Raw genomic sequence first — 20496 nt, forward strand, 5'->3', positions numbered from 1 at the left:
TCACATCAGATAGATTAAAAAGCACTGCAAAAAGTATTTTCTACCTTTTAAACCACATCCGATAGATAAGCCAAATTCTCTCTTATAGTAAATAGAACAGGAAAAACAGGGAAGAAGTGCAGTCACCTTTGGTCTTTTTTTTTTTGTCAAAGCTACTGAAACAATATTGTATATGGAATATCAGCATTTTGATAATATGGAAGTTCATGTCCCCTTAGGGCAATAATATGCAAATCCGAAGACTACCATATACTACTAAAACAAAATATGGTTGCCATCTGTGATTTTGAAATGGAGACAGCTTATACAAGAGTGGACTCGGGGACACAACTTTTAAAAAACTTTTGGAGCACAGGAAATCAAGACAGATGTTTCTGAGGAGGAAACCTAAAAGGAGGAATGCATTCCAGACATCTTGACCTAACATTGTTCCTTCCAAAAGTATTAACATATCCAATAACTTTTCTCTGTGGTGATACTGTCACTAGCATGGTGATGTTACAAACAATTTATTTTTGATTGAAACAGTACTGGACAGCATCATCTTTTCTAAAAGAAAATTTGAAGAGTAATTGTAGCACATTTAGGACTAAAATATGGATCAAAAGATGTTGATAGACAGAAATGTAGCAGTTGTATTAATTTTTCAGAAAGACTATAGATTTATTTTAAGTAGAAAATGAGTCAAGCCCTCTTCATTTGTGAGTATCAATATTAGTGGTATTAATCTTTAGCCTTCCTTAATCAGATGACCAAACATGCAGAAAGAAGTGATATAGTAATAATGGGGGATTTCAACTACTCTGATATTTGTTCGAAAAGTCCAACAAAGTCCTCACTTGCCTTGCAGACAATTTTATTGTCTAGAAAGTAGAAGAGGCAACAAGGGAATCCGCTATTTTGGATTTGATCCGAACCAACAATGAGGACCTGGTCAATGGAGTGGAAGTGGTGGGATCCTTAGATGGGAGTGACCATATGATCCTGGAGTTTGTGATACAAAGGAAGGGTGCGACTAAGAGAAGTCAAACATGTATTCTAGAATTTAGGAGAGCTGACTTCAGGAAATTTAAGGAAATACTGAGCATGATTCCATGGACAGGAATACTAAAAGAGAAGGGAGTGTAAAATAACCAGAATGGACGTCCAAAGAATTTTTAATGAGCTAAGATTTAAAAGAGGCATACATAAGAAATGGAAAAGAGGGGAAATCACTAGAGGAAATCAAACGAGTAACCAACATATTTAGGGGAAAGGTTCATAAGGCTAAGGCACAAAATGAGGTCAGGCTTGCCAGAGAGATTAAAAACAATAAAAAAAGGGGGGGGGGGTCTTTGGTTATGCCAGTAGAAAAAGGAAGAAAAGGGAAACAGTAGAGTCTCTGTGTGGAGAAGGTGGTGAAATGCTAACAGAGAATAGGGAAAAGGCTGAGCTGCTCAACACCTTCTTTGCCTCAGTCTTCTCCCAAAAAAAGATTGATGTTCAACCTGACCAGTATGAAGCTGAACAGGTAACAGGAAATGCAACCCAAAATAGGTAAAGAAGTCAAGGAATACCTGACAACTCTAAATGAATTCAAGTCTCTAGTGACAGATGGACTATATCCAAGAGTACTGAAGGAACTAGCAGAAGTGATTTCAGAATCACTGGTAATAATCTTTGAGAATTCTTGGAGAACAGGAAAAGTCCCAGCAAACTGGAGGAAGGCAAATGTTGTCCCTATCTTCAAGAAGGGAACCAATTACCACCCAATCAGCCCTATAATACCAGGAAAGGTTCTGGATCAGATCAGATAATTAAGGAGGCAGTCTGCAATCACTTAGAAAGGAATGCTGTGATTACTAAGGGTCAACATAGATTTCTCCAAAAAAAGTCATGCCAGACTAATCTTATCTCTTTTTTCGATAGAGTTACAAACTTGGTAGATGCAAGGAATGCTGTGGATGTAACGTATCTAGATTTCAGTAAGGCCTTCGACAAAGTCCCCCATGACCTTCTTGCCAGCAAACTAGTCAAATGTGGGCTAGGTAATATTAGGTGGATCTATAATTGGTTAAGCAACTGAACCCAAAGGGTGCTCATCAATAGTTCCACTTCATCCTGGAAAGAAGTGACTAGTGGAGTATCACAGGGGTTAGTCTTGGACCCAGTAGTGTTCGATATCCGTATTAATGATTTGGATGAAGGTTTAGAGGGAATGATTATAAAGTTTGCAGTTGACACCAAATTAGGAGGAATAGCTAATACACCAGAGGATAGGATCAGAATTCAATTGACCTTAGCATATTAGAGAGCTGGGCCAAACTAACAAAATAAATTTCAACAAGAACAAATGTAAGATACTATGCTTAGGTAGAAGAAAATGAACTACAAAGATAAAAAATGGGTGATGCCTGGCTCGACAACAGTAAATGTGGAAAAGATCTTGGAGTCTTTATGGACAACATGAGGAAATCAAACAAGTAACCAACATGAGCCAACAGTGTGATGCAGCAGCTAAAAAAAACCAACAGGATTTTGTGCTGTATCAAAAGGAGTATAGTGTCTAGATCGAGGGAACTCATTCTGCTTTGGTTAGATCTCACCTGGAATACTGTTTCCAATTCTGGGCACTACAGTTCAAAAGAGATATTGACAAGCCAGAGGAGGGTGTTCAGAGGAGGGTGACTAAAATGATCAAAGGTCTGGAGACCATGCCCTATGAGGAGTGTCTTAAAGAACTGGATAGCAGGCTTGTTTTCTGCTGCCCTGGAGACTAGGACACAGAATAATGGGTTCAAATTACACGAAAAGAGATTCCACCTGAACATTAGGAAGAACTTCCTTACTGTAAGAACTGTTCAGCAGTGGAGCTCTCTGTCTCGGGGTGTGGTGGAAGCTTCTTCCTTGGAAGCTTTTAAGCAGTTTGGGTGACCATCTGTCAGGGGTACCTTTATTCTGCTTTTCCTGCATGGCAGGGGTTGACACATGTGGTGTCTTCCAACTCTATGATTCTATATGAAACATCGACTTTTATACCAGTGTCTGCCTTGGATTATATGATCATAAAATAGAGCATGATTCCTCAGCTACTTGTTCCTTATGGAGGGTGTTCAGAGGAGGGTGACTAAAATGATCAAAGGTCTGGAGACCATGCCCTATGAGGAGTGCCTTAAAGAACTGGATAGCAGGCTTGTTTTCTGCTGCCCTGGAGACTAGGACACAGAATAATGGGTTCAAATTACACGAAAAGAGATTCCACCTGAACATTAGGAAGAACTTCCTTACTGTGAGAGCCGTTCAGCAGTGGAACTCTCTGCCCCGGAGTGTGGTGGAGGCTCCTTCTTTGGAAGCTTTTAAGCAGAGGCTGGGTGACCATCTGTCAGGGGTGATTTGAATGCAATATTCCTGCTTCTTGGCAGGGGGTTGGACTGGATGGCCCATGAGGTCTCTTCCAACTCTTTGACTCTATGATTCTATGATTCTATGGCAACAGCAATCCAGGCATTTATTGACTTGGCTGGGAAGAGTGGAAAATGGCAAAAATGAATGTTAACATAATGTCTTTAGAAAATATTATTCTTTCTCACACTGCCATATTTTTATTTTTGCATCATGCCTTAGTTAGATTGAAACTGTTTGGCTGTTCTTTACCTGTAAAGTGCTACGTATAGAAATGGTGTTATAACAACAACAACAACAACAACAACAACAAGCTGGTGTGTCAGCTATGTAACCCATAGAAGTACAAATCCTTTATGAGGTGCTGTGCCACCTGTGAACAAGTCTTGATTCTAGTTTCTTACATCCCCACAGTTTCTTAAGAGGATGCAAATCATTCAGGCCCAGACCTATTTCACACAACAAAGAATAATCCCTTACAGTTATACCATAATTGTAATGTACAGTACTACCAACAGAAATGTTGAGTGTGAAAGCAGTCAAAGCCTGGCTGTAGGAGCTCTGGGTTACTTAAGTCCTCCCATGTGGACTTAAATAAGACATGTGACTTCTCATTTTCTTAACATGACTGGTAATTTAGGAAAACCACATGGCAAAGAGATTTGCAACACTTGAGATCAGAGATTTAACTTTGTACCCTCGGACAAAAAGGAATGGGCCAGCCTGCCTCTGGACTGGCATTCCTAAATGGATAGATATCATTTCATATCTTGTATTGACATTATACAAATTATGGGGACAGCATAAATTCCCACAGGGAGATAGGGCTGCATATACAATAATAATAATAATAATAATAATTATTATTATTATTATTATTATTATTGGATATATTATTGGATATATTATGAACATTTCACATATCTCAATTGTAATTTACTAGAATCATCCATGGGACTGAACTTGGAAAATTGTGCTGTGCACTCATTCCAGCTAAGAAGCACTTCAGTTCACAAATGCCCATAATGATACTATTGGACACTATATTCCATTCCAAAGCATGGGATCATGGACATTCTTTCTGACCATTACTTTTTAAATCTCTCAAGATTGTCAATAAAAATGGCAGTTCTGTTTTTATCTTGTAAACACCAATAAAAAAGGTATTAAAGCATTTTTTTTAAAAAAAATAACCCCAATAGGTATACTACTATACAGTAAACCACGATATGAACAGGTGATATGGAGTTTTAGAAAAATCTGTTTCTCACTGGCATTATCCAAAACCAAGAACTGTTCTGTTTTTAAGTAGTTGGCAGATCAAATGGAGAGTTTAACAAAGCAAAGATGCTTCTAAGTTTGATAATTTTCAAAATGGCTTTTTGGTTTTCCAAATGTTTGTTTTTGGCAATACTTGAAAATGATCGGAAATTTGATAACATGAATGGGGAAAACAGCAGATGTTTTGTTTCTCCTGTATTTATATGTTTTCCTGCTATTTTTAGAAGCTGTTTTCCTTTCAGATATGATGTTTTATTTTTTGAAAGGAATACAACATTGGGTGGAAGGAATTATTTAAGGGAATAATGTTCCTGTGATGGTCTAGGAACATCACAACAAAGTAGCTTAAATACAGCAATTGATTTCTGTCTGTCATGATGTAGTTCATGACATACATGACTGGAAAGGAGTGAGACACAATTTCTACAATTTTGATTGCAAACTTCTGGTACCTTTGTAACCCATACGGTAATTAAAATAATTGGAGCACTCAGTGGCGCAATAGATTAAACCCTTGTGCTGGCAAGACTGCTGACTGACAGGTCAGTGGTTTGAATCTGGAAAGAGCAGGTTGAGCTCCCTCTGCCAGTTCCAGCTCCCTATGCGGAGACATAAGAGAAACCAACCACAAGGATGTAAAACATCATAACATCTGGGTGTCCACTGGGCATTATCCTTGCAGACAGCCAATTCTCTCACAACAGAAGCAACTTGTCACTCCTGACATGAAATCTTTTAAAAGTAATTAAGAGTTGGGAACAGTACATTGTAAATCTCAAGCTGTATATAGCCCTGCTTGAATGTGCAAGAGTTGTGGCATTACCACATTCGTAGGGTTACAATAAGTCAAATCTGTGTAGATATCAGATAAAAGCATCTACAGCAAATACAACCAACAGAGAAACTATCAATTATTCCCTCCACTTCTTTTTTCAGTCAGGGTACTGTTAAATAACCTATGCAAAAGGATCATGTAACAACTTAGAGACTAAACAAGATAACGCAACTAGTAGCAGAACCTTTTGTTGACTAAGGATGCATCTACATTGTAGAATTAATGCAATTTGACATGACACACCATGACACTTGAACTGTGGGAAATGTAGTTTGGTGAGGCACAAGATTTATTTGACAAAGAAAGCTAAAGATCTTTTAAAATAAGGAAATATTATCATAGAATAATACTTCTGCACAAAAAAATATGACTCCTTTGAAGAAAATTGCCCTTTGAAGGACATTGTTTTAATGACTATTTATTGAATTATGTTTTATTACAGTGTTATGATCTTAACATTTTTATATTTTAATTGTGTTTTTGGTGGCATTGAATTTTGCCTTGTAAACCGCCTTGAGTCGCCGGAAGGCTGAGTGGGGTGGTATATAAATATAGTAAATAAATAAATAAATAAAATTCAAATTTCTATGCAAAACAATCAAATGATTTTTTTTGCACCAAGTAGGTTCTACAATTCAAGAATCTTCTCATCAGAGTATTTCAGCATTTAAAAAACATAAATTCAGCCATCTTTAGAATATTGTCCACCCTTTCAACAAACCTAACAGCAGGGACAGAAAGGCTAGTTGTGATCAAAAAGTTATTCTTAATTTGTTACATTTGCCTGCTTCCTTTGAGTAAATATATATATATTGTTTGAAGGTTGGCAAGTTATTATTCATTCATACCAAAAAACAAAGCTAGTTTTTGAAATAGAAAAGCAATATTGTTGCAAACCATTTTTAGATTCGTTCATTGTTAAGTATACTGTGTTTTTTTTTTATTTGCCTGAATGCTTAGTTAATTGATTTCCCTTAGAAATATTACTGCATCAAACTTGTTCAGGCTGATCCTGAAAGAAAAAGAGAAGCTAGCTGTGATCAAAATCTTCTCTTAATGATTGTTGCAGAAATTATAGTTTAGGAATAAAGAAGTCACTAGAAATGTGTAAACAAGAATAGCCAGCCCTATAGCTACCTTAATTAATTAATTAATTAATTTGGAGCATTTATATCCCGTCCTTCTCAACCTCCTCAACAGACGGCCACTAGATACCAACACAATACAATTAAAATCATAATTACAGTTAACACAGTTAAAATAGTTATAAACATTTAATTAAAACAGTTCGCTGATTGAAAATCATGATCTAGGTCCATCCAATTGTTGACTTCATGAATTACTTTAGTCCCAAAGACATTTGCTAAGGATGCTAACTTACCTGTTTGGAAGCATATAGCATGACCCCTATAACCGTGGGGAATATGTTCCTAAATTTATAGTGGGAACAGCAAACCAGGAAGAATAGTGAGCTCTATTGAATTGAATGATTTTTTCTTAAGTTAGAAGGTATTGAACACTTTCTTTAAGAATCCTGCTATTATGTTCCCTCTGGTTAAAGGAATTGACTTTTAAAATGTTTTCCTGAGTGGTTTCTATTAAGTGCCTGCTGGCTTACCTTGGCAAAGTCCCCAAACAACTGAGGTCCCCAACGCTCAGAAAATGGCAGGCTAAGAATGCAATTTGTTCAGGACAAACACACTTGTTTGTTTACCTGCTGGCTCTAAATAAATGAGTTATATGTTAAATTAGCCTTTGTGGGTCTGGCAGTTATATACATTTGCTTTCCTTTTTTGGCAATCAGAATTTTCCCATTACTTTCTGGCAACCTAAGTCCAAAGTGTAATTTGGAACTGACCTCTACTTCCAAAAATATGCAAAAAGAGTTGTATAAGCAATTAGTAAGATGAATAATTTTATTAAATTGCATAATATTATCTCTAATCCTAGTTATGTTCGTCTCTAAACTTTAATCTCCATTCATTTTAATCTCTAATATTCACTGTTGATATGAATCCTGGGTAGCAGCCAATGTGATCGATAGGGGACAGTTTTGTTGTTGTTGTTGTTGTTGTTGTTGCTCAGAAAGCAGCTATGTTTTCATTTCCTCCCATGAGCAATCTTTATTTCAATAGATAAAAGCAGGGTCCCTGGCAAAATTACCCCTCAAATCAGAAATTGCTAGTATAAGGAGCTGGATGGGACTATCAGCCAGCTGCTTCCCAGTCAACAGGGAAATAGATCTTCATTGATCTCAGTGGTTGCTTTCTGGTGAGGATGGGGAACTTTGTATCCCCTAAACTAGGAACTACACAGAGATCATGCAAACAAACTAGTCATGAGTTTGTAATTCTACGGCATGCATTTGTAAGTGTCTTATTTCCATTTTGTTAACCATAACATATATCTATATATTATCCAGAGATAATATCCAAACTATATAATATTATCTCTCTTGTCTTTATCAAAGTAATATTATCTCCTTTATATAATATTATATGACCCTATGCCCACATTTCTCTGTGCAAACATAGGGTTGAGTCCTCCCAAGATCCAACAACGCCCTCTCTCTCTCTCTCTCTCTCTCTCTCTCTCTCTCTCTCTCTCTCTCTCTCCCACCTTATTTCATCCCTATAGTGGTACACATTTGGTTTGTTGCCTTGAAGCAGCCATTTAAGTGTCCATCACAACTAGCATCCCACACCTCATGACATCTCGCACCTTGTATAAAGAAGGATTGTTAACTGAGAAGATATAGAACTATTTGTATAGAGCACATTGTCTTGTAAGCTGTGCAACATTTGTTGGTTCCCACCTTTCATGGATGAATGTAGAATCAATATGTCTTACTTCCATAATAGTTAGCATTATATAGCTCCATGTCTCCTCAAACAAGGGTACTTTACTGAAGGTACTCTTTGAAATAAACAGCAAGGGGCCTCTGGGGTAGCATCCCTGATTGGACAGATACCAGTTTGGAGCTTGAATTGGCATTATAAAAATTATGAAGACAGGCTAAACTGTTGGCAGCTGCAGCTATTTCCAAGTTCTAACTACAACAAGCACTTTCGTCAACTTTTAGTTTGGCAAAAACATGATAATTGATAGTAGTCTATGCCTTGTCACTATAAAATGACATTCTGTGCCAAGTTGTCCCACCTGCAGCTAGCAAGTGAAGCCTAAATTGTGTGGGAGGATATTTGAATCCTCCTATGTAGAAGACCAGTGCTGGTTGGGGCAGGTGGACTCATTTAAGTAGGTTGTCATGACATGGTAAAAGTTAAATAGTCCTTCTAGGCACTGTGGAACCCCGCTTTCAGGAATGAATTCTGTACTTCCATAACAATCTACATGAGTTTCTGTGGCTTGTGGGAATATAAAACAGGGCTCCCTTATGGAGCTGGAATAAATGATCTCACTCTTTAAAAAACTCTGAGATTTGGAAGAGAGTGCCTTCAGGATGGCATTCCAGATTGGCTAACATATGCAGCCAAATAATTTTGGGTGTTTCTTGGAATCTATTCTGCTTGACCAAGTATGTCCTTGGAGGTGGTCAGAGGGAGTGACACCTGGCCCAGGGACTGTTCTCACTAGGTGGCTTATAACCCAAGAGTTATTTCCTTACAGGTTAATTCCCCTTAACAGTGTTTTCATTCACAGGTTCTAGCAGAAGTTCTAGAAAATAAATAAATAATTAGTAAATGACCCCTGAGAGCCATTTTCTTTGTCAAGTATCTTTATTTCATGGTGGGAATTCAGTTGACTTCATTGTGTTCTCCTATACTATATTTCTGCCTGACAATGCACAAAGCACACGTGTAGTTCTTAGTAATTGTTTAAGGTTAATTTCTTCACTGAAGCCTTAGTAGATCATGGTCATTCTACTGTTTTTTTCAAGCCCAATTCTAATAAAAAATAGATAGCAATGCTTTAAATTTAGCTGCACCTGCACTGATCAGGTTTTTTTCCAGGATGTATTATCCTTTCTCTTTGTTCTTTTCTTCTTTTCAATCTTCTAACTAATGGCCCATCCACACAACCCTATATCCCAGAATATCAAGGCAGAAAATCCCACATTATCTGAGTTTGGACGCAGATAACCCAGGTCAGGGCAGATATTGTGGGATTTTCTGCCTTGATATTCTGGGATATAGGGCTGTGTGGAAGGGCCTTAAGACAGAGGAACCCTGCTTGACAATGCAAGGTGACATTATTATTATTATTATTATTATTACTTACAGTATTTCTATACCGCTTTTCTCACCCCTAGGGGGACTCAAAGCGGTTTACACATAACTGACAAAACTTCAGTTGGACACTGACGCGATGCCAAACCATAACAACCATAATAATAAAACCACAATTAAACATAAATCATAATTAGACAGTACATAAGCAATCATTAAAACAATAAATAATAAAAACAGTCTCACAAGTCGTATTGTCATTCTAGTCCATGTCCTTTAAACTGATAATTACACAAGTTGCATTTGATAATCCTGTAGTTTCTGCACACCTATTCTACCTTTCCCACTATGACATGAATCCTACTTTCATACATAAAATGCAAATGTTGCATGGAATTAAAGTGGACATGTGCAGTTATTTGCATAGTACATATAACTGATTTGACATTTTGTTTTATAAAATTAGAATTTTACATAATTTTGAAATATCTTGTTTTAAAATCATTTTTAATGATCAGAGCACATTGCTTGAAGCTATGATCATTTGCGCCTTCCCAACTACCACGTATTAATGTAGGATCACTTTACATTGCTTCCATATGCAAATTTCATAAAGTTTGGTGCATGCAGTTTTAAGCTTCTGCCTCTCTATAATTTTAGTTTTCTGCTAGAATCAATATTGTCAACCATCACAGCTGAAAACATTTTTCTCTTCTTTGACATGACTTTTATGTATAACCCTTCTACTATTATTTACTCTTGCACAATTTCAAAGAAGAGAAAATGATCATGTTTAAAGGTATCCTTTAATCAGAAGGATTGGTCTAGAGTTTTCATTCATTTAAATAATTAAAAAAAAACGGATCTAAGTGATCTTGACATTTTCCAATATATAGTCCCAATTTTATTACAAAGATTGTATGTAGAAAGAGGTGGTGATTCCTATATCTTCACCAATGAATCATTTTCCCTTTGACAACGCCTTTGTGGTTCCGCTTTCTTAATGATACAGCATTTGTCTAAAGACTTTTTCTGTGGAAATAATTGAAGATGTTGGTTGGGTGGCTAAACAGGGCTGTGTTTATGTGTGGTCTATGGCAATTGCAATAGATTGTTGAATCCGGGATCTATAAAAGTAGCTCAACTTTGGGTTGAGTCAAAGGTTAGAATGCCTCATGCCTTCTATCTAATTGCTATAAAAATATAAAATATTTTTGCACAATATGTTAACCTGATGACTTTAGAATGTTTTGTGAGAATGTTTTTTTTATGGATGTTTGAATATATATATATATATATATATATATATATATATATATATATTGTGTGCACTTTATCCCCCAGCTCCTCATGCGGGGACATGAGAGAAGCCTCCCACAAGGATGATAAAAACATGAAATCATCCGGGCGTCCCCTGGGCAATGTCCTTGCAGATGGCCAATTCTCTCACAACAGGAGCAACTCCTGACACGACAAAAAAAATCCCCCTAAAACAGAATGAAAATCTTGCAAATGTGTGGATTTTGCCCATCTGTTTTGAATGTTAGGAGATGCCACATCAATATTATTTAGGAAACTGCAAATCCAAGTAAATAGTGTTTTCTCTTTAGTCCAAGCTACACAACGTTAACAATGCAAAACATTCAGCAGAATTATACTATGAGGACTTATTTGGTCCCCCAGAGGATGCTTACTTCAGCCAACCAGAATCTGACTGACAAGCTTCACCCTGAGGAGCTCTTCATTGGCCGCCCCATGACTATGGAATAACCTGCTGGAAGAAATCCAACAGCTAACAATCTGTCAGAATAGGAAATGCAATTAAAGACCCATCTCTTCCGGTAGGCCTATCCACTCAACTTTCATCATAAGTTTTGATTTACATTCTATTGCTACTGTATGCCAATTCTGTATCTGTGTTTGGTGCAAGTTTTTTTATATGTTTGTGTTTTTATCTATGTCATTTATTGTATATATTATATGTTAATATATTTTTGAATTTATTGTAATCCACCTCAAACTATCAGTAGAGGTGAGTAATATATAAAATGTATTGCTGTTGTTGTTAAACTTTTGTAGATAGGACATCATTTCTCAGATTCAAGAAGCAGAGGAATAATGATGGGAGTATATACAAAGATGGCGGCGGGGGGGGGGGGGGGGGAAGTAACCCAATTTTTCACAACTGTCTTTCAAGCTATGTAGACATTTGAGGATTACATATACCAATAAATTTGAATAGCATGCTATAAATGTGATCATCATTGGCAACATGCCTCCCTCTCTCCCCACTTATACACAGCATGAATGAGGGGGTTTCAAACCACTTTGTCCTCCAAAAGTTGAAAGGCTGATATATAATAATAGATTTTTAGATTAGACAGTCTCTTTACACATATAAGAACAGTCACATCTTATTTTTAGAAGCAATCTAGATCAGATACCAATAGTTAAATGCCACTTAGTTTTTTATGTCAATTACTACAAATCTAGTGCATAGCTTTACATTATGAAATTTGCTCTTCAGCTCAAGAATTGCAATTTATATAAACTGAGCCTTGAATTGTACTCCTTCCTAATCTATTTCTCCTGCTGGACCTAACCATCTCTTCCTTGTTCTTATGTTTATTTTCTTTTAATATTTCCTTTTTCCTGTTGTTTCTGCTTGGAAGCAGCCACATAAATTATAAACTTGAATGGCATCTTTCTTTCCTTAGGTCTCTCAGAACAATAAGGTCCCTTGGGATAAAATCTTTCAAAAAGTTTCAAGTTGCTAGAATTTGGAAGCAAAAGGACAAAGTAAAGCCAGTGTTTCACTTCATCTGCAAATTTCTGCAGAACAGTAAACTTCTAGCACTTCCCACTCTATTATTATTCTTAGCTATTAGAGTAGGATTGTTAAAGTAAATCCAGATTTCTGTTTCAATCTGCTAGCTCTCTCCCTAAAAGGTTCACACTGATACTAAAGAGAGTTGACAAGGGGAGGTGTTAGAAGATGAATTTGTCTTTTAACATTTGCAAACTTGCACACAAGCTGTAAACACTTTTTAGCACCTGGTTTAAGGCACCAGCATACGGTATATCTAGTAAGGAAAGAAATACAATAAAGAGCATTCACAGAAAAACCTGGCATGTATATAATGTTACATTTATTTAATTTGCATTTGTTTGCTAGAACACGTTCAGTGTGGAGAAAAGACCTCCCATTGGAACTTACCCACCCTGCGTAATATAACCAACTCCTTTGTAAGCTAAATCATGTGAAAAATATGTACATTACCAAAGCAGTCAGAAGTAGATTTTCTTACTCTCTTCCACAACTTTAGTGCCTTTCCCATAAATGTTTTACGGAGATAAGTAGAAATCAATGATGCTACCAAAGTTTTTTGTTACCTGGTTCAAAATATAATGTTCAGATAGAGTTACATCACCCTGAGAGGTTTTGCCCAGGTTTGGAATACAAAACAGGATTCTGCGTATGCATGGCCAACGAGTTGATATATATTATTAGTTGAGGTCCTGGATTCTACTCACATTTCAAATAGGCTTTGATACACAATAGCTCACCCCAACTCAGGCTGGAACCAGGCAGGCCTTTATCCCAGAAGCATCCGCGTTTTTTTAACGTGAATGTTTCTGGGGACCTGTCCATACCCGCCCCAGAAAGTGCTTGCTTTCTGGGGTTGGTGTCTTTACGTTCCCTCAGGACTAGCCTGAGGGAACATCCAGAGGCCCTACCCCCTAGCCCCAAACCTCCAGACCCCTTAGAAAAGTAAAAAAGAACTTACCCATCCTCCATTAGAAGCCTCAGCTGGCTCTCCCGGTGCGTAGAAATGACGTGCCCAGACAACAGGGGGTGGGAGCGATTTTTCTCCCTCCCCCCCCCCCCCCCGCTCTCCTGGTGCATCATTTCTATGCACCACGAGAGCCAGCTCTAATGGAGGATGGGTAAGTTTTTTTATTAGTTTTCTAAGGCGTCTGGGGGCTTGGGGGAGGGGGTGGGTATTCCCACAGTTCACCGGGCTTATTTATCCTGGTAAACTGTGGGAATGGTGTCTGGACTGTAGTACAGACACCAGAAATAATGCATTTATCCCATGCCTTCCAAGTTAATTCGCTACAAATTAATTCACTACAAACCAGGGTTTTCCCGAATTATTCGGGACTGTCCAGAACATTGTCTGGACAGATCCTCCTTTATTGTGGAAGTTCCCGCAATAAAGATGCTAAGATAGGGTGTTTAAGGTTTTTGAGATATTGACATAGAATGCAACACAGGGAACACTGAATACTTGAGACTAAAGAAGCTAAACAATTCCTGACTCTGGACTTGTCTGCACTACTCACAATGGTTTGTCACCATGGTTTGTCTCTATGATACACAGAGATCTCAAGTGAATATCCCAGGTTTTCCAGCTTTCATTCAGTTTTGGCCCAAGTTCAGAAATATACCACAATTTGCAGGAAACTCCAGAGAATCCTGGAGTTTAGAAGTAGTCTGGAAGACTTGATTGGATTTGTTTTATACCAATCTCCTGTTCAGATGGACAGTGCTAACATCGCCCTTGCTCTGCACTGACCAATGCAAGGAAAATTGAGGTATGTTTTAATATGTGTATTTTACAGAGTGTTTTAAAATCATAGTGTGTTTGTTTATGTTTTAATAATGCTGTAATCAATCTTGAGCCATAAGGAGAGGTGGGCAAGAAATAAAATTATTATTATTATTATTATTATTATTATTATTATTATTATTCCTGTGTCACTAATACTACTTCCCACATCCAAAGAGCTCAAAGACCTCCTCCTTCTTGCAGGTCATTCAAGGTCCCCAATCTGACATCAGTACATTCAATTGCAATGACCAGGTGCTTGCACAGAACTCCATGGCTGGTGGGGAGTAGTAGTAGTGGCAACACAGATTAAAAGAGACTCGCCTACATCTGAAAGCGGGTGTGCCAACTCTGTGGCTGATCCAGATTAACACAGCCTTTAACCTTGGTAACCAAGTCCTAGGTTGCTCCAAAGTCTTCCTGAGAATCAAGAGCAAACCATGACTTTGGAACCATGTAATTAGTAACTGTTTACAATGTCATCCTATATTCCCTAGTCTCAGGTGGTATTCACTGTCCCTCTCCCATTCTTGTTGTAGTGGTGGCAGGAACAACATGGCTTGTGTATGTTGCTTGTCACCTGAGTGATGTTGACCATAGTGCCAGAGCGATCTTTTGCTCCCCAGCCAACCTCACTCCATGTAACGAACAATAGATACTGGCCATGTTGCACCCACTGGGTGCAATTATGATGAAAATGGGAGAGGGCAGTAAGGATTTTGGCACTGCTGGATGGTCAGGATCCTTTTCCACCTCCACAGTGTTCCAGGGCCTGGCAGTAAAAAGCATCATGGAGCCAATTCAAAATTCAACACACCAGATTAACCCTGGGATAAAAGGTCATTGTAGATGTGTCCAGGTGACATCTCAGCAGGCTGACACAATCTTGGCCTGTTAGTGTTGTCTGGACACCACCTCCAGATTCAGCACAACAACCTGTCCACACAGAAATATAAAAAGCTCAGCTTGCTACCATAATTGTACAACAACTGATTGTGAAATTTATAATTTTGATTTACCTGTGCCTGATCAACAGACAGATTTTCATCATAATCATATAGGATATCCAGATCTTCCAATGTAACATCATATGTTTCAGAGTCATAATTTATAGAACTAATTGTAGGAGCAGCAATAATGGCATCATAGAGAAAAAATGCCAATAAAATATTTGGAAAGGACTTCATCCTTCAATAGTTTCCTAGAGGAAGAAAGCAGAAGAGCGATAGTTAAAACTGCAAATATTCCAGGAAGAAAGCAAAACAGTTATTATAATTAATCATTGCAACTATTCCATTACATATTGGATTACTACTGTCTTTAGGAAGATTAACTAAAATGCTGATGAGCAATGAGATTTTACAACTCTGTGCATATATAAATTAATCAGTGATGGAAACTGATCTGAAAGCTAAAAGAGTAAAATTTCAAAATAATTTATTCCCCTTTATTTCCATTATATATGTTCTATTTAATTAAATGTGAGTGGTGGGAGGTCCAGATTCACATTTTTCTCTAGCTGTATGTCAGTATAGTTTGTAGATAGCATTCTGTATTGAAGGAATGGGTTGTAGTATTTATGGAGTGGTAATACCACCTGGATAATGTTCGAATACCTATGTTGGGCATTCACCCCTTCAAGCAATCATATTATTAATAATTTCACAATAAGACCACTGAAGTAATAATAATAATAATAATAATAATAATAATAATAATAATAATTTTATTTGTATACTGTTCTGTCTCCCTAAGGGGACTCAGGGCAGTTTCTAGAATAGGTCAAACATTGCAATTACAGTCATTTATTTATTTATTTAGAACTTTTGTATCTTATTCTTCTCTACCTCTGTGGAGGGATTCAGAACGGCTAACAGCAAAATTCAATGCTATACAATAAATAATGTCATAAAACAACATACAATAAACAAGTTCTAAAATACATATAAAAACAATTCATTACATTAAAAACAATGTCCAACTCAGTCCAAAACGCTGTGGTCAAAAAAGGCTTGGTCTATATCAAATCATCCATTAATCTGCAAATGCCTGACTCCAAAGCCAGGATTTTAGCTGCTTCCTGAATGACAGGAGACAGGGGGCAGACCTAATCTCGCTGGGGAGAGAGTTCCATAGCCAGGATGCCACTACAGAGAAGGCCCTGTCTCTCATCCCCACCAAATGCACCTGTGAAGATGGTGGGACCGAGAGCAGGGCCTCTCCAGAAGATCTTAAAGTCCTTGATGGTTTAGAGAGGAAGATATGTTCAGACAGATAAACCGGGCCTGAGCCATATAGGGTTTTGTAGGTTAAAACCAGCACTTTGAATTGTGCTCAGAAGCTAATTGGCAGCCAGTGGAGCTGGTGTAACAAGGGGTTTGTGCACTCCCTGTACCCCGCTCCCGTGAGCAACCTGGGGGCCGAGCGTTGGACATTATAAACAAAGATATAATACTATAAACAGTCATACATATTTAAAATTTAAAAAAACAGTTCAGCGCTCATGCCATCGGGCAAGTTCAGTTTACTATGGCCAAGATTCAAGAATGGGCCTCGATAACTATGAGAGGGCTGGGCTAATATAATGAGGTGAACTAGGGTCAGGGGAGTGGATAAAGTGCAAGCATGATCCTGCATGATGGTCAGGGTGGGATCTGGAGCTATTTATTTCCAAGTCCTGAGGCACAGATATGAGAGGGCTGGGCCAATGGGAAACATAGGGCTGGGGAAGTGGGTAAAGTGCAGAACAGGGCCTTAACTAATGGTCAGGGTAGTGCTTGGGGCTATTCATTTTCAGGGTTTGCTGAATAACTATAAGAGAGCTAGGCCAGGTCAAGAGAAATGAGATAGAAGAGGGCCAGGGAAGTAGATACTAGAGTGCAGAGCGGGGACCTAACTGTTGGCCAGGGTAGGACCTGGAGCATTATCAAAAGCCTGCTGGAACCACCAGGTCATCAAGTCCTTTCGGAAGGAGGCTAGTGATGGAGCTTGTCTTAGCTCTCTGGGGAGGGTGTTCCAAAGGTGGGTGGCCACCACCAAGAAGGTCCACTCCCTCATCCCCACCAACTGCACTTGAGACGGTGGTAGGAGCGAGTGAAGGGCCTCCCTGGAAGATCTAAGAGTCCATGTTTCTTTAGCCATCTTTAGCTCACCTTGGAAGACATGACACTGATAAAAAATGTGCTCTTTACTGGTAACAGTTGCTCCTTCATAACATCTTATGCTCTCATGACAGAGGCCACCACCACATTCATCTCAGTGGTGGCCCCCCACCTGTGGAACTCACTCCCCGGGGAGATTAGATCGACGACTTCCCTTCTGGCATTCAGGAAAAAACTGAAGACCTGGGTATGGGACCAAGCCTTTGGACACTCTGGCAACTAAATTAAGGATCTGACTATAGACAAGGACAAATGGAATGGAATGGATATATGGACTCTGAACCTCGAGCATGAGATTGTTTTAATATTGTATTATGTATGGATGTTTTTAATTTAACTGTTGAATTGCTTTTTGTACTTTGTATTGCTTGTCAATTGATCTAGGCATCTAATTGTGCCTCCTCTGTAAGCCGCCCTGAGTCCCCCTCGGGGTGAGAAGGGCGGGGTATAAGTAAGTGAAATAAATAAATAAATAAATATCATTTTTCTGCAGAGCATAACTAGATCAAGTGGGAGTATTTAGTGCATACATTCTCAATTAAGCTGGAGGATTTCTGTGGAGGTGTGCTGATTAACTTTATGCAGCACAAAAACTCATTTATCATGGTGACTTAAGTGGCTGTTTCTGTGTGCATGGTGCCCCAATGACAATATGAATCAACTCCATAAAAGAAATTCTGTTGAGCTCATACAGCCTCTATACTTGTCATGTTAGGTTGACATAAATTGCGTCAATAAATTTCTCATTCTTAAGTGGGATTTGTTGGATGTGACTCATGTGTTTTATTTTAATGAGAATTACTCTATATACTCATGTATAAAATTTAATCAGAAATTGACCCTAAAATCTGGGTTGGCTTATCCATGGGTCAATGTATTTTAACTCTTATTTAAAAGAGGAACAAGTGTAGAGTGTGTATTTTGCAATCTACAAGAAGTCTCAATTTCCTCTACTGTCTCCACAATGGCATGACCTCTGGCTTTTTTGAATATCTATGTGAGAAAATAGTGGCAGCTTTCAGGGGTGGCTGGTACCCTAAGGTAGTGCCGGAATTTTCTTCTCTCTGCAGAGTGAGCCTCAACTTATCCATGGGCCAAAATCCATCATTTTGGCCCCAAAACATGTCCTCCATTTACACATAAGATTGACTTATACAGGAGTATATATGACAAGTACAAATGGCTTTTGATTATTAGACTGTGTGCTCTGGAAGAAAGTATTTTATCCTGAAGCTATCCAGTCCAATATTTAAATATTACCATGGGAAATTTCATTTGCAATTATCAATACTTCATTATTTCCATACAACATATATTGAATACGAAAGTATCAGTAAGAGTGTAAATATTAATACATAAATCCACTACCATCAAACCTGAGAACTTCAGAAATGAGTTTTTATTTATTTACACGTTGTGCCTAAAGAACAGCATGCAGTCTATAATATTAGAAATTCATAAGAAACTTTCTCTTTTCAGGTTGCCTGGACTCAAACAAACAGATACTAAGTCTCTTGAAAGAAGGCCTTTGTGAAGCAAGTTTACACATGAAGGCATGAAATTCCAATGGGAATGATGAACTGCACAAGGCATTCATTTTTCTCTTTTTTTCAGTTTCTTAACTAGCTAGTGGAAGACTGTATAGCAATTGAGTCTCTATGCCTTTAACCAAGACTTCATTGTCTTGCACTCTTCTGCAGTGACTTATTTACTACTTATTTATTCTGTGTTTGCCTGAAGAATTTATTGATATGTATGTTATATTATGTCGATAAAGTAGAGTGTATGGGTTTTTTAATAGCCGAGAAACTTTTTAAAAACAACAGCAAAATTATTGTTTTCATTATATTTTCTTTTTTAAACTTATCATTGAAAATATATGTTTAATCTAACATGTTTCTATTGTAACGGTATTATTATTTGTTCCATCTATATAGTGAGGAATTTTTCATCTGCAAATTTCTTTATCCCAATTCTTAGAAAAACTCCCTGAAATAAATGTCTGGTGATCAAAATGGGAAAAAACTGAAACTTATAATTAAACGCTAGATCAAATCATTTGAGAGAAATCTGAACTTACATCCCTTTCAAGTCCAAATCCATCACATATGATAAAATATCACCAGTTTTTTTGTCAATACACTGATAAACAGAAACTATTCTGAAAGTTACTTGATATTATGATAGTATACCTGGATTGCAAAGACTTCATATCGTGAGGCATGTTTGTTTAAATATTATTATATACCCCATTCCATGCACACACAAAAATAAACAGAAACATAGTTATATACACTTGTGAACCAGACTAGTCTGCCCAACCTGACCAAAATCTTTTTTTTAATGGCTATAGCTTTTTTATAAGCAAAATATTGGAACATACTGTAATTACACTGGCATCTTTAAGAGTTTTCAAATATTATGATGTAGGTTATGTACTTTTCATAGAAAAATCCTAAAACTAAGTAAAAAGCAAATATAAAAAAGTTAATAAGCATCATTACAATTCTTGTTAAAATAGGAAATATGCATACCTTTACACGTAAGATTTTTTTTAAAAAAATCTAGTTTACTAATGAACAAAAAAGGAGCAGAAAACGTACCTTTGGCTCTTGCTTTCTTAAATGGCACAGAGTTACTCTGAATACACAGTCTGTGGTTTTTAGCCTCACCAATGGCAGTGGGGTGCCGGGTTTGTGGGAGGGTGATGCAGGAAAACTTCATCCTGAGAAATTTCTTGATGCTCAAACACTTTCATATCAAAAAGTCAGGAAAGAGCTCTACCTGGATACGGTTCATTTTGCTGGAAGAGCAAGCATTGGAAAGTTCAATATTACATCAGTAAATGCATTATCATTGTGCCAAGGAATATGTACAGATTTTTAAATATTTGATTCTGTGTCTTGTAAATGAACAGTACAAAGGGGAAGAAATGGATTGCTATTTTAGTATTTAAATATCATTGTTATTTTATCACTGTATCATACCACTAGTAGTTTTAGTGGCAAAATGATTTTTCATATTGATTTCATCCATCT

The 20496-nt window shown here is 37.5% G+C and overlaps 1 protein-coding gene across 1 annotated transcript in view; it reads right to left on the minus strand.

Moving 5' to 3' along the window:
• EPYC (epiphycan) overlaps positions 1-20198 on the minus strand; it is a 39173-nt gene extending 18975 nt beyond the window's left edge. Inside the window, exons 1-2 of the mRNA XM_060777336.2 lie at positions 20062-20198; positions 15317-15498 (exon numbers count right to left, since the gene is read on the minus strand). Coding sequence (XP_060633319.2) covers positions 15317-15484 — 168 coding nt within the window. The 5' untranslated portion in view covers positions 15485-15498; positions 20062-20198. The remainder of the gene's footprint in view (positions 1-15316; positions 15499-20061) is intronic.
• Positions 20199-20496: the final 298 nt, after the last annotated feature.

The sequence above is a fragment of the Anolis sagrei genome, chromosome 5 (genome assembly GCF_037176765.1).
Source record: "Anolis sagrei isolate rAnoSag1 chromosome 5, rAnoSag1.mat, whole genome shotgun sequence".
In the NCBI taxonomy this organism is placed as follows: Eukaryota; Metazoa; Chordata; class Lepidosauria; order Squamata; family Dactyloidae; genus Anolis; species Anolis sagrei.